Genomic DNA, 13,041 nt, shown 5'->3' with positions numbered 1-13,041 from the left:
GTGAATAGCAGAGACAGCATCAGCAAACAGAACAGGATTTCTTGTATTTTGCCAGAAATAATCAGAAGTAAATGATCCAGTAAGATGCTTGCCAGTCAATGTTGAGTATATTGGAACTGCTGGCTGGTGTAGACCTGGATATACTTCAAATATTTCCTGCAACTTCTGTTGGTAATTAGACTTGCATGAATCAATCAGACTTGAGTGAGCTGCAAGATGTGTACGAAGGATGCGAGCAAGGATTCCTTGGTTCTCTGCCAACAATGCAATGGTCTGAACAATAGTAGGGGTTCCAGAAATGGTGATAGAATCTAAGGAATTATAGCAGCTGATTTCAGCTACATTATTTGGATGTTGTTCCAGTGCTTTTTGTATAATACTAGAAGCAATAGATGAGCTGCATGATAAAGCAACCATTGCACCTTTCTCTGTTTCTAGCAATGCAAATCCACGGGCAATAGATAAGCGGAATGCCATCTCTAGAGAAATAGCACCACTAGCATAAACCATTGCTGATTCTCCTGCAGAATGCCCTATAACAGCATCTGGAACAATGCCAATAGAAGACAGAAGATCAATAAATGCAAGCTGAAGCATGCATAGTGATGGAAGGGTAATACTGCTTGGCCAAATTTCAGGCAATAATGAAATAGCTGAGGTATGTTCAAAAATCCCTGTAGTAAGGATAAGAGACACTCCAGTTACTGTCTCATAGATCTTGTCCAGATATTGAATTGTATGTTGAAACACATCATATTGTTGATAAAGCTGTCGGCCCACTGGATAATTTAGTTTAGTAATACTCTTTTTCACTATCAAGAAAAGATATACTTTCAAAATGCTGTGGTCCTTGGCCTGAAAAAACAAATACAAGTGGTGGTCTGGCTCTAGAAACAAGGCGAGGTGGAGGAAACACAGGTTTCTGTGCAGTATTGGCAGGTGAGAATATTGAAACTGATCGCCATGTCATTTGTCGTGTTTGTCTGGCAAAAGTTGTACAAATTGTTGCAGATAATTTGGGATACTCATAAAGGAGTTTGATTATGAGATCTTTGTTAAACTCAGCAGTACGAGGAGAGAGACCACCACTAGCTAGAAGAATTGGTCTATCTCTCTGTAAAGGAATAGATGCATCTAAAACTGGAGGACCTTCCAAGAGAGCATGGCCATTTGAACCACCAATGCCTGAGCTAGCAATGGATATCAGTCCCTGGTTAGATATATGCTGTATTTTCAAGGGCATAGATTCAGTTGGTGCAAACATCTGATATTCCTGCCACTTGATTGCTGGATTGGGTGTAGATAGATTCACATTTGGAGGGATGATATAGGTCTGGAACATTGAACAGACTTTAGAAAGTGAAGCAATAAATGAAGCAATTTCCAGGTGGCTATACTTTAGATAAGTAACTTTAACTAACAATTTAAATAGACTTTATCTTACCCAATGCTGCCTTTTACACTACCAACCACTAGTTCATTATTCCGTCCAAATATAGAGCCAACCCAATTTGCTTCTATTGGATCTCCTGCTGCTGTGCCTAATAAATTATATTTATCAAATGATTTAAAAACCGTAAATTAGAACAAATACCTGTTGCATGTAACTCTACATAATCAACTTCAGTAGGATTCCGTCCTGTGTCCTTATATGCCCTTCTCATAGCATCAATTTGAGCTGATGCTACAGGTGCATAGACTGGTGCTTCACTTCCAGAATTGTTGATACCTGTACCCAAGATCTTATATAATATCAGTATCTGCAAGAGAGAGAGATGCAGAGTTAAACTCATACTGATGCATAAATATGATCTCCCTCCTTTAATGCCCTGGATAAAGGTTTGAGAACAATTACACCAACTCCTTCACTGCGAGAAAATCTATATAATTTAATTAGAATCTGATACAGGTTGAGGGCAAGTGTTTACCCATTTGCAGAAACATCAAATGGTTTGCATTTTCCATCAGGTGCTAAAATTGAGCCTTGACTATACTGAATAAAGTCGAGATAACTATATAAACTATCAGTCAGGATCATTATTCAATAGAAGATTTAAATACCGATGGTTTAATTGACAGCCCCCAACTACTGCAGCTTCACAGTCTCCTGATCTTAATGCCTGAACTGCTAGATGTACGGCTGTCATCGTCGAGCTGCATGCTGTGTCTAGTGGGATAGAGGGGCCAAGAAGATCAAGGTGGTATGAAATCTTGTTGGCAACCATGTATGGATAGCCAGCAAATGTGCCTCGTGGTTCAAGTTCATCCTAATATTCCAAAAATCAGTTTGTGAAGACCGATTGCACAAAACCTCTTTACTGCATGTCCGATGGTTGTTGTATCGAATGCCACCGCCGCCATATAGCATCCTACATTGCGGTTGCGATAGTCAATGCCCGAGTCCAGTAAAGCCAAGAATGTAGTTTCGATCAGCTTGCGCGTCGAGACGGCCATTGCCTTTGCGTCCTTTGCTGTGATCCCAAATTCAACATAGTCGAAATCCGCGATATCCTTCAGAAAGGATCCTACATCGGTGATGACTTCTCCTAGATTTGGGCCTTTGTGGCTGGTTCAACGTGCTTAGAAGTACGGCCCAGATTTATGGCACTTGAGTCTTACATTTCTTCTTTGAACCGAGTTGTAGGGAACTTCTCATAAGACTCTTTTTTGTCCAACAAGAACTGGAAGAATGCTTCATGATCGAGGTTTGAGGTACTGTGTTGGCCACTCGGAAACTCGACAGAGATTCCAACCTCGAGAACAAGTAATAAGTCACAAGTAATTGAGTATTGGTACGGGGGAGACATACAATCGCAATAGGCTCAAGTGTCGACATCGTAGTATACTACTTTGAATCGAATGTTCGTTGGACACACTCCCTTATAAACAAACGACAGTCTTGGATTGATCCGAACTTTGGCACCCAGCGCTCACCCAGAGAGCCGGCTGTCTCCAACGACTCCCATTCAAAGACACCTTCTTAGATGGATGGCCATTATTCCAGCTGTGTCTCGCTGAATCACATTCATCAACAAGGAGCGGTGGGGTGTGCATTTGACCTCACTCCTGCAACCTTGTCAATGATAATCTCAAGAAACTTCCCGCACGCTACTTCCTCCGATCCGCCTTCGGAATCATCTTGCTCCCATCCCGATCGAATCTTCCGATCGGAGTAACGGTCAACCACACAGCGCGATCTTGGAAGCGACTCCCGGCCAATTAGCACTGAACACCCGTCTTGGACAAATCCTCCCAACTCGCATACTAGTGCTGATGAGAATTGGAAAAAAGCTTCTATTGCCAAGAACGACGACTGCTATCACTTGTATCTGTGCTTGTGAACCATACGTGCGACGACTAGAATCATGGAGCTGGCGAGCAGCGTGATCTACAATCAGGACATGTTAGTGGCTGGTCTGTCAAACGATCGCGACTTGCCGCTGAAAATATGATGCCCTTCCACCAATGCATGGATGTCGACGGGCCGATGATCTTGCCCGCGATCGGTGGACCGACAAGTGAGGAGACACCAACAGGAAGGAGAGCATAGCCAAGCATCCGACTGTTGGTTTCGAGTGAGCTTCGCTCCAAAGAAAGCCCATATAGACGCACCCCATCTGTCCCTCTTTGGGAACGAGAGCTGCAACAACAGGAAAGTAGAGTGATATACCTACTTCATCAGGACAGGGGTCTCATGTCATAGTTTGCTTGACTTACTCGATCCAAAGAAGAAGCCGAAGCTACGGGAAACCATCAGCACCAGCACCTTCACGAAGGAATCGTCGGACTGACAAGATCGCAAAGCAGACGAGACCCGCAGTATTCTGGGCTCCCAACATGCCAAAGGCCACGACACCTAGTAGACAGAGATGAGACAACGCCTCGAGTGCTTGCACGATCCACCTACCATTCGCCGCTAGACACGGGATGTACACTTCCACGGGACCCCATTTGTCCGCAGCTAAATTAGGAATGATCCTTCCAAAAATTGTAGCCGCGTTCATGATGACTGGGATGTAAAGAACAAGCGCCTTTGAAAACCCGTGCGCCTGGGCAAAGGTTTGCAGGTAAAATGTGGGAAAGAGCGTCCCGAGTTGCGCTGAGAATCCGGCGAGAAGGGTGAGCAAATATGATGATGCACGCAAGCTATGGGAGAGTGTCGAGTCTTCGGGTTTTTGAGATGTTAAATCCGTTGATTGCGGCACCACAAAGCTGATCATAAGCTGCCCCAGTACGAAGCCCGCAGAGCAGAGAAAAGCGCCTGTACGAACTGCCCAGGCAAACCCTGGTCCGTGAAAAATCATTTCGTTGAACAAAACTACAAGCTTCGTCAGAACACACAAATCAGGTGATAATTCAAGCATACTAGTAAAAACTATGGTGGCGAGAGGAGTGCTGGTAGAAAGGATACCCTAGAAAAAGCTACAGCAAAAGACGAACAATGGAAATGGGGCCCCACCATCACCAATGCACGATGCGCTTTGAAATGAGGAACAACGACCGTAAAGGTTGGCACGTAGACGAGAGCAGCACCGAGGCCAATTCCGATGCCTTGACTCAGCATAACCTGTTCAAATATGAATACCGACTTTTGAGCATGCGCAATGTTTACTTGGTAGTAGCGGTCCCTCTTTGCCAACGACAGCATGAAGAAGCTGGATCGGCGAAAAGTGAGTCAAAGGCCACGAGAACAATGTGCACCGAGTACCTCACGACGTGAACCAGTGACCCACAAACGAACGTCAACCGCCGAAAGCCTGAGTCGTACCTCAAGGCAGGTTAAGTGAGTGCATACAGACGAGCAAGTCAGCTTACATTTTGCCCCCTAGCGCCCCGCAGCCGAGATAGAGAAACAACTGTACCCCTCCGATCCAACTAATGTCCGATGCTGAATGAGATTCAAGAAAGTCGGTGCTGTAGAAATCCTGGAATACACCGAACGACATGATCTACTGGCTTGAGGATCGAACGTCCAAAAAACTGCGGGACATACTGGACCAACTGCCACAAATTGCAGGAGAAAAGCTCCAGCCACTGACGACCGATGAGTCTCAACCGACGAAGTAGGATCCAACTTGGATCTAACTGACGTGTTAACCAGGCTTTTCGAGTAGAAGTCGCATCCACTGGGCTAGCGTCCTCATTCTTTCCCTCCAAATGCATGGTTCAGATGCCAGTGAGGCCGTTGAAGTGTTTGCTCCTTGCAATGCACAACGAGCACGAAGCGGCGGAGTCAACGCCTTTCCTGTCTGGCATGGCACCAAACATTACCAAGCAACCCACAAATCACTGTGTCGGCCGATGCGGCCCGTTGGCCCTAGCAAATGGAAGGACGTCCAACGGGAGAAGCACAAAAACACCGCTCGTCCAGCCAATGCGCGGTGGTGGTGAAGGGTGACTTGTTTGTTTGATCGTTTGATCGCATGATGGAGAGGATTTTGGCACTTCTCGCCGAGGTCGGAGGTGCAATAAGACTCGTTATTCTAATTTTGTCGACTCTTGATGAATTTTTCAACCAAACGACAAAAAAAAACAATGACGTCATCCCTCGACGAAAAATCTATTTTCAATCCAGTCGGAACTTGCCAAATAATCATACCAACGCAACTCGACGCCAATACGCCAACCACTGTCGCACGTCAGCCTCACCCAGCTCACAGTCTCCATCCCTCAGGTGCTTCGATTTCTCCAAGGCATTCGTCATCTCCAGTTTTGGGAATCCAAACGCTTCCACGGATTGCTTCGGCTCGAAGAAGTCGACAAATTGCAGCGCTCGGAACTTTGGATCGGGGGTGGCTTTTTTAAGACGGGAAAACCATTCCATGTACGAGACGAGGGGGACATCTAGCTCGGCGGCGATGATCTTCGCAAGACTGTGCCATGAGGTAGGTTTGGGGTTGATCAGATGCGTGATTGGAGCCGCTGGAGGGTCAAGGAAGTCAATGATTGCAGCTGCCGCGATGTGCACCGGAATCCAGGACACAACCTGTGTTGGTAAGTTAAAACAGAGTCGCTATTAAAAAGACACTTACTCCGGTATCATCAGGTAGACATCGAAGATGCTTCGCGCTCTGAACTACCGCGGGAAGCCATTCGTGCGTGTTCCAAGCGCCGTTGATTCCTCCACACAACTGCCCTACTCGAACCGTCATCAGCTTCGCACTCGGATATGAGCGCCTGGCGTCTTGCAGTATCTCCTCGGCCACCCATTTAGACTGTTGGTACCCGTTGCCAGCGGCAGTGTCAGCCTCGATGGGGGCCTCAGCCAGGGGTCTATCGGTGGACGGCGTGTTGAAAACACCGATGGTACTGGTAAACAAGAGAGTTCGTGGATGCGGATCGAGTGCAAAATTGATAAGGTTTCGTAGACCACGAATGTTGGGCTCGAACGAGGACAGACTGATATTGAAGTTCACCGGCCATGCTTGAGTCAATCAGAATATGGAGGAGATGATTTTTCCACGCGACGTACCCGAGTGAATGATGTGCGAGACATGACTATGAATCTGGTACTCAAATGAGACATCATCAAGGAGCAGAATAGTAAAGGCGCACCTCCTGATAGAGACTGTCCGGGAGGCCCAGATGAGCTTCACTCAAATCGCTCTCGCAAAGCAGCAGCTTGGTCGAAGCGGACTCGAGGATGTTGCCATCAAGACCGCGATCTACGAGCGCCGCTTTCTGGCGGCTGAACAAGTCTGCGAGGTGTGGAGCACGACGGTTGACAGCGTAGACGAATTCGACGCTCGGGTCGCGCAAAAGTTGAGTAAGAAGGTAGCATCCAAGTTCTCCTGTAGTTCCAGTGACGAGCACGACCTTCTTTAACTCTGGGTTACGCGCATTCGAGAGGCCTTTGTAAGGGAGCGAAAGGTTGCGCGAGTACTTCTGGACCATGGCATGCATATTCCTGATCTTTGTTTCAACAGACTGAGATGTGTTGTCGGTTTGCGGAGAGCCACTATTGCCTAGACCAAAGACGTATGCGCCCAAAGCAGACACTGTCGGATGGTCGTAGACGAAATTCCTCGTTTCTCGGCGAATATCAATTTCTTTTTGCTCTTGCAGCATACGGAGAAGGGCGTTTCGAATCCAGGTTGCTTGGAGACTGTCGCAGCCGTGTTGGAACATGTCATCCTCGTCCCCCACGCGCGCGATGAGGACATTGTTGACTGCAGCGCGCACAAAGTTCAAGACCGATTCCGAGTCCCAAGAGGAAAGCGGTGCGATGTTGAGCGTGGCCGACGTCTGAACGATTTCGTATAATGCGTCAATTTCAGGGTCGTAGTCTGCTATTACTGCTTGTCGTCGAACAGTCATTTTCGCGGTGTAAGTGAACCTGTGAAATGGGTCAACAAGGTTTCTTACGGGAAAAAAACCGACGGTTTGTTGGGCTTCTCAACAAGAATCATCTACATATTTTTGTCAAGCGTAAACTGAGCGGCTGGGAAGATGTAAACCTCTTTGAAGAGACGAGAGTGCTGTGGTGCGAATTCATTCATCTTCAGCACAGTAGGCCTACAGCGGCTTTCAACGTAGAAAACAAGGAAATACAGAGAACAAACCAGATTACATTTCGGTAGGCCGCAAGCTTGAGCTCGTCTGCCGGATCGAATTTGAACGCAGGTTTTGGGTCAACGAGAACACCTGCTTGGAATCGCCCCCGGCCAAACATGACGGCCGAGTGGACATGAGGGTCTTGATTCAATAAATTTTCTATGAGATTTATGGATGAGTGCTCTCAATTTTCGGTGTTACAATCTCACCTAAGGGTCCTGGATTCGTCTGTGACAAGGATTAGGTCTGGGAAGACGGGATGGGTATACGCCATATGTACCTTCTCCCCCGTGTTATGGATGATTTGATCGTCTGTCCGTCCAAAAATCTTCCAGTAACCCTTCTTGGTAGGATGGGGAACAAGTAGGTCTGAAGTTGCATACGACTCGACACCTCCGACCCGGGTATTGAGAACAGCAGGTCGACAGAAGACATTCGACTATAAGTCATGTGACTTGTGTGCAGTATAGGAATCTGGCCTACATACCACCATCACGAGTTCGAAAGTATTGTTTCCGTGTGGTACCATTTCGGGCGTCACCAGTTTGGGGAATGTGAAATATTCCCAGTCATAGCCGACCTTGGCTGCAGGACATGTATTAGCACTGTGAAGCTCAGATAAACCATGCAAGCCCACCGGGGAGAATTGGACTCATAATACCGCCCTCAGAACTGAACGGAGAGTGAACAGAAACCAGATAGTCGGAAAGAACGTACGACCCATAGAGAATAAATATCGAAACCCCATGTGATGTCATAAAGTCTCCAGCTTCCTTATTGAGGGGCCCGCCACCGAATAACTATCGAGCCTAAGCACCCAATATACACAAAGGAGCGTCGCAAACTGACTACACCACTGCGTGTCGCAAGCCATTTGACATAATCTGGCTCACGAGACCAAGCCTAGTAATAGACCTCAGATGAACGCCTCGTCAATACGACACAAATTATACCTCAATGAACACAGGAACACAGAACACAATATCACTATTGGTCGCCTTCGCTGCTTCAAAGAGATTGACGGGTGTTGGAACAGTCGGTATAGCTTTAGGTTCGAACGCCGTGATAACTAAGCCGCAAGAAGCCTCGTAAATAGTCAGCAAAAACATGCGCGACTTCAAGCAAACGCTATCCGCCTACCGTCCACATGGTTTGCAGGATACCCATACCATGATACATCGGCATCGTATGCAGAGAAAGAAGTTGATCCGTCAGGTCGCGCTCCCCAAACCAGGGAATAAGAGCAGCTTGAATAATTCGATGGTTGGACCAATAAATAGGCTTGGGGAAAGCGGTGGAGCCTTAGAGCAGAATAAATATGTCATTATATGTCAAGAAAGGTCGAACCTGAAGAATGCATTATAACCGCCGTCACATCGGGACCCTTGCACTCATATGGCACGGAATCGGCGGTCAGTGTACGTTCATCTTCGGGGAGAAACAACTCTTCGAACAGCGGAGCATGGGAGACATCGGGTGGCTGACAAGTGGGAAATTGTTGGTTCAGTATAGCGAGACTAGCGGTGATGAGTTCGCGCATAGCAGGCTCATGGCCGAGCAGGATATGCTTGATACCAGCTTTGTTGATTAGATGGGCTACAGCGGCTGCTGAGTTTCGAGGAGAAATAGGGAAAGGCACGTAGTTCGCTCGATAGCAACTGGCTATCAAAGTAAAGTATGGGATTGTGTCTGGATCGAAATGAGCGAGCTCCTTATCGAGGAAAAGGACTTCACCAGACGCCGCCAGGATACCGACGACCGACATTTCTACCCCAGATACCCACTTGAAGCGGGATCTGAGAATGCTCGTGCCGGTCCAGATGGCATGAACGGCCTCTGACCAGTCGATGGTTCTGATAGAACCGTCAGACTGCGCAAAGACAAAGAGTCGATGAGTAGGGTTGTTTTTAAAGTGCCAGTCGTAGATTTGTGGCATAGACAAAGAGCCATCGAGTGGAGGCGGGCGAAAAGTGTTGGACTGGAGAGCCTGAGTCTGGGGAGGCGCGGGCAACAGACGCGGTTGTGCCATGGTGGAAAGGAGCGAAGAGCGCTGAGCCGCGTATCGCCGCCGCTAAGAGACGGATATGTGTGGAGCATCCATCTTTGGCCCACCCAAAACTTTCCATCCAAAATAACCTCGACAATTGACTGGAAGGCGATGAACTGTCAGTCGTAAAATGGAGACAGCATCTACTTCGAATCTGAGATAGCCTCGAGATAGCGGTTGACTATCATCTTAGAACGTAGACGGAAGGCGCCACGGTGGGTGCACTCCGAGGAAGAGACGGGTATATTGGCGTGTCAAGAATTGGTCAAGAAGTAAGAGTGTTGATTTTGAAAAAAAAGAAACATCACGTGGTTGATGAATCCCAACTTAGCTCCTTCACATAAAACCATGGCGGTCAGGATGCTGAAATCCACCGTAAGCCCAGTATGGTCGCCGAAATACCCCTTGTCCCCGTAAATCTCGCGACCGTAGCCCTTGAAAGCTGCCTCTATGGGGCATTCATGGTCCTCGCCATCACTTCGATTTCTTTGCTTCGCGCACGCAACGTCAAACTCTCTTCGCCAATATTCCTGGGGGTTGTCGCAATGACTTCGACTATTACTGCGGTAAATTTCCCGTCCATTTTCTACCCAATCAACTTAGCAAACCATGAAGCATTGGATTCTCACCGTAGACCGGTCTTTCTTGGCTTTCTTATATTTCGAAAACGGGACATCTCCTCTTGGATTCTACGGAGACCTCTCTCAGATTACTGAGGTCGTTAAAACCGGGTTTCTCATGGCCACCCTGACAATCGGGGACGCACTGATTGTGCGTTGACCAATCAACACCGCGGTTCATGGTATTGATTATATTGACCAGATTCACCGTCTATGGATCATCTGGAATCGCAAGTTTGCTGTCCTAATCTTCCCTCTTTCGACTCTTCTGGGCCTCACCGGCAAGTGATACGTTTCCGCCCCGACTTTCTTCTCACCTCTTTTTAGTTTGTGGTGTTGGGATCACTTACCAGTTCACCCAGTATAAACCTGGACAAAATGTTTTCTTGTCGGAAGCCGGTCGCTGGATAACTAGCGATGCTGTCTTCACGCTTTCGTATGCATCCCAACTTCCATCATACATGTGCTAAACCCAGCTAGTACGAATATTTACAGTACTGGTCAGCCCTGGATCTGCTTTCAGTATCTATCTTTTTTGACTCTCGTCCAGGTTTCATTACTTGGCGTATTTTGAAGTCCAGTCGTGCGATCAAACCATTTGTGGGCGATACTAGTAACCTCATGGTGCTTCAACTCAACGACGAATCCTTCTTTGTTGCTGATAGCTGATAGTCTGTACTCGGAATAATCGTCGAAAGCGCTGCCTTGTACACGTGCGCCGATTTTCGATCTTGAACTGCCCTCATTTCATAGCTCTTTCATCAGAACCTGGAGTCTGTTCTTCTTCGTCACCTACCAGTCGGGGTCCAATCTGCAGTTCAATGCCGTGGACTGCTGGCCGGTCATGAGCGGGATCTCGTGCATGCTCATACATGTCCGTGTTGGTCTTGGCTGGGCGCACAAGGCAGAAAGCACCGGCAACCTCAAGTCGACAGGGGTCGTATCGTCTGGAATACAGCGCCCAGGCGTCGCCGTCAATATTTCAAGGGCTGTTCACGCCACGAGGGATTACGACCTCCCTCTCGACGAGCTAGATGGCAGCCAGAGTAAATTGGGACTTCGACAGAGTAAATTGAGTGTTTGATTTTCGAAGAGTTACTTATTTTGTCTATACGTTTTTGCTCAACAGGTTTGTTTACGTCGCGTTGTAAGGTTGTTGATCATGAGCTCGTGCTTGATTGTAAATTCTAGAGGTGCTCCCGAATCCAGGCTATCGTTGCTTCAACAGCGCCATCTTGCCCGGACTTAACTTTGGGGTCGGACTAGTATAAGAATCAGGATTCTGTGCTTATCATCTGGCTAGGCCGCACTAAGTCGCCTTTCGTCAAAAAGCCATGTGAGCATCCCTAGTAAAGGGAGTCAACTCCTCAATAAAAATTCGTTCGAAAACAGCTCGCCTCCCAGTATGTCCTCTTGTAGCCCGGCGCATACTTCCCGCCGCCTAGCTTCTCGTCCGCGATGCTTTGCCACTCTTGGGGGAAATGCGGGTCGAACTCGCAGGAGTTGATCAGCAGCGGCACATTGGAGGTCGCCACCAACGCGTCAATGTCAAGGGGAACACGAAGCTGGGATGGATGCGAGACGGAGGCAACTTGGATGGCATTTTCCAGCGCCAGGTCCACCGTATACCGCGCTATTGGCAGAGTTTATTGCGTTATAAAGCAAAATTGAACACAACGCACCGCCAAAGCAATAGCCTGTTGCAGCGAACGCAGTGTAACCTTCGCTCTTGAGCCCCATGATCACCTTATCAAGAGGTGGACGCGTTTGGGCTGCAGTATGTGCAGCCTTCCACGCGTTGACATCAAACGAAGGCTGGATTCAATAATTTAAGTTCAAGTTGGGGAGAATGGGTGATGGATGGTTTTACAGGTGGCGCTTGATCCACAGAGCCAGGACGAGGGTCGCCGCCTAGATAATCAGGCATAAATACCTGGAGGAACTGAGATTTGTGCCGAAAATGGGTTTAAAATACCGCACTGTATAACCAGTCGCAGTCAACCTATCGGCCTTCCGCGTCGGATGAGAATTGTTCATTTTGGCAACACAGGCTCGCTAGCGTACCAGAAGCTAAAAGTCGTGTTATTGCACTGATTTCAAGTTAGATATTCGAGGATACCTTATTGTTCACGAGCTGCATTCCGAAGACATCTGACAGTCGAGTGAGTGGTGCCTCATGAGCAAGTGAAACTTTGACCAGGAAGATACATGATTGCTTTTGTGTCGTCGTTTGACTCTTCTAAAGACCGCGAACGATAGACTGAGACGCCATTTATAACCTCGATGGTACCTACCGGGTGTTTCAAAGAGTCAAGACGCAGATTTAATGTCATACAGACCTTTTGGTTCTCCGGCGTGCAAATTGCCTCTGAAGCAGCACTCGTCTGAGGTGTTCATGATATTTTGAAAGTCAGAATCTTCCGTAAGCCTTCCGAGGAAGCAGGAGATGCGAATCTGTGTGTACGCTTGGGAAAGTCGTGCAATACTCGTTCCAATGGCAAGGAATTCGTGCGAGCAGACGATAGCTATTGCCGGACTATCATATCCTCGATTTTCGCTAAGTTCAGGAAACGCAGGTGACGGCAGGTGACGGTCAGGTCGTGGCTAGCAGCGGCTAGCGCTGGTAGCAAGCTGGTAGTGGTCACACCAAAGGTGAGTGTCACATCACGTGCCGCAAATTTTCTCAACACCTTTGCTCGTTTAGCCAATATCTTCTTACTCCTCGGTGCAATGGTATCTCTCTGAAGAAACCACTCTTTAACTCTCTGGCGGTAAACTCCCTCGGTTCATTGAGTCTTCAAAGCTCCTCATTATACTTTA

At 47.6% G+C, this 13,041-nt stretch overlaps 5 protein-coding genes across 5 annotated transcripts; 1 reads left to right on the top strand and 4 right to left on the bottom strand.

The window, feature by feature from the left end:
- Positions 1 to 1,440: 1,440 nt before the first annotated feature.
- Positions 1,441 to 2,836, bottom strand: MIND_00895100 (Polyketide synthase; the record flags this gene model as incomplete). The annotated part of the gene is made up of 8 exons (XM_037365598.1): positions 1,441 to 1,541; positions 1,595 to 1,742; positions 1,796 to 1,880; positions 1,929 to 2,012; positions 2,062 to 2,267; positions 2,320 to 2,566; positions 2,620 to 2,753; positions 2,810 to 2,836. 8 exons carry the CDS (start codon positions 2,834 to 2,836, stop codon positions 1,441 to 1,443), a joined length of 1,032 nt encoding a protein of 343 aa, XP_037218840.1.
- A 343-nt stretch (positions 2,837 to 3,179) lies between these two features.
- MIND_00895000 (MFS general substrate transporter) lies at positions 3,180 to 5,163 on the bottom strand (the record flags this gene model as incomplete). The annotated part of the gene is made up of 13 exons (XM_037365597.1): positions 3,180 to 3,388; positions 3,435 to 3,562; positions 3,613 to 3,670; positions 3,718 to 3,740; positions 3,793 to 3,856; positions 3,908 to 4,318; positions 4,367 to 4,412; positions 4,460 to 4,567; positions 4,613 to 4,655; positions 4,709 to 4,768; positions 4,816 to 4,949; positions 4,994 to 5,034; positions 5,091 to 5,163. 13 exons carry the CDS (start codon positions 5,161 to 5,163, stop codon positions 3,180 to 3,182), a joined length of 1,398 nt encoding a protein of 465 aa, XP_037218839.1.
- Positions 5,164 to 5,593: 430 nt separating this feature from the next.
- On the bottom strand, positions 5,594 to 9,583 carry MIND_00894900 (Acetyl-CoA synthetase-like protein; the record flags this gene model as incomplete). Its single annotated transcript, XM_037365596.1, has 16 exons — positions 5,594 to 5,986; positions 6,033 to 6,424; positions 6,473 to 6,506; positions 6,556 to 7,336; positions 7,381 to 7,409; positions 7,458 to 7,515; positions 7,563 to 7,713; positions 7,764 to 7,782; positions 7,835 to 7,993; positions 8,042 to 8,139; positions 8,192 to 8,226; positions 8,272 to 8,354; positions 8,404 to 8,457; positions 8,508 to 8,639; positions 8,695 to 8,855; positions 8,902 to 9,583. 16 exons carry the CDS (start codon positions 9,581 to 9,583, stop codon positions 5,594 to 5,596), a joined length of 3,261 nt encoding a protein of 1,086 aa, XP_037218838.1.
- Positions 9,584 to 9,987: 404 nt separating this feature from the next.
- MIND_00894800 (uncharacterized protein) lies at positions 9,988 to 11,305 on the top strand (the record flags this gene model as incomplete). Its single annotated transcript, XM_037365595.1, has 8 exons — positions 9,988 to 10,167; positions 10,217 to 10,372; positions 10,424 to 10,502; positions 10,549 to 10,657; positions 10,702 to 10,721; positions 10,772 to 10,845; positions 10,894 to 10,934; positions 10,987 to 11,305. 8 exons carry the CDS (start codon positions 9,988 to 9,990, stop codon positions 11,303 to 11,305), a joined length of 978 nt encoding a protein of 325 aa, XP_037218837.1.
- Positions 11,306 to 11,408: 103 nt separating this feature from the next.
- On the bottom strand, positions 11,409 to 12,618 carry MIND_00894700 (Dienelactone hydrolase endo-1,3,1,4-beta-D-glucanase; the record flags this gene model as incomplete). The annotated part of the gene is made up of 10 exons (XM_037365594.1): positions 11,409 to 11,483; positions 11,532 to 11,567; positions 11,619 to 11,854; positions 11,904 to 12,036; positions 12,092 to 12,154; positions 12,202 to 12,231; positions 12,286 to 12,291; positions 12,341 to 12,372; positions 12,419 to 12,511; positions 12,561 to 12,618. 10 exons carry the CDS (start codon positions 12,616 to 12,618, stop codon positions 11,409 to 11,411), a joined length of 762 nt encoding a protein of 253 aa, XP_037218836.1.
- Positions 12,619 to 13,041: the final 423 nt, after the last annotated feature.

This window comes from Mycena indigotica (genome assembly GCF_014461135.1).
Source record: "Mycena indigotica strain 171206Taipei chromosome Unknown Mind.scaff0007, whole genome shotgun sequence".
In the NCBI taxonomy this organism is placed as follows: Eukaryota; Fungi; Basidiomycota; class Agaricomycetes; order Agaricales; family Mycenaceae; genus Mycena; species Mycena indigotica.
The sequence above is the reverse complement of the archived record's forward strand: the minus strand, read 5'-3'. Positions and strand labels throughout refer to the sequence as shown.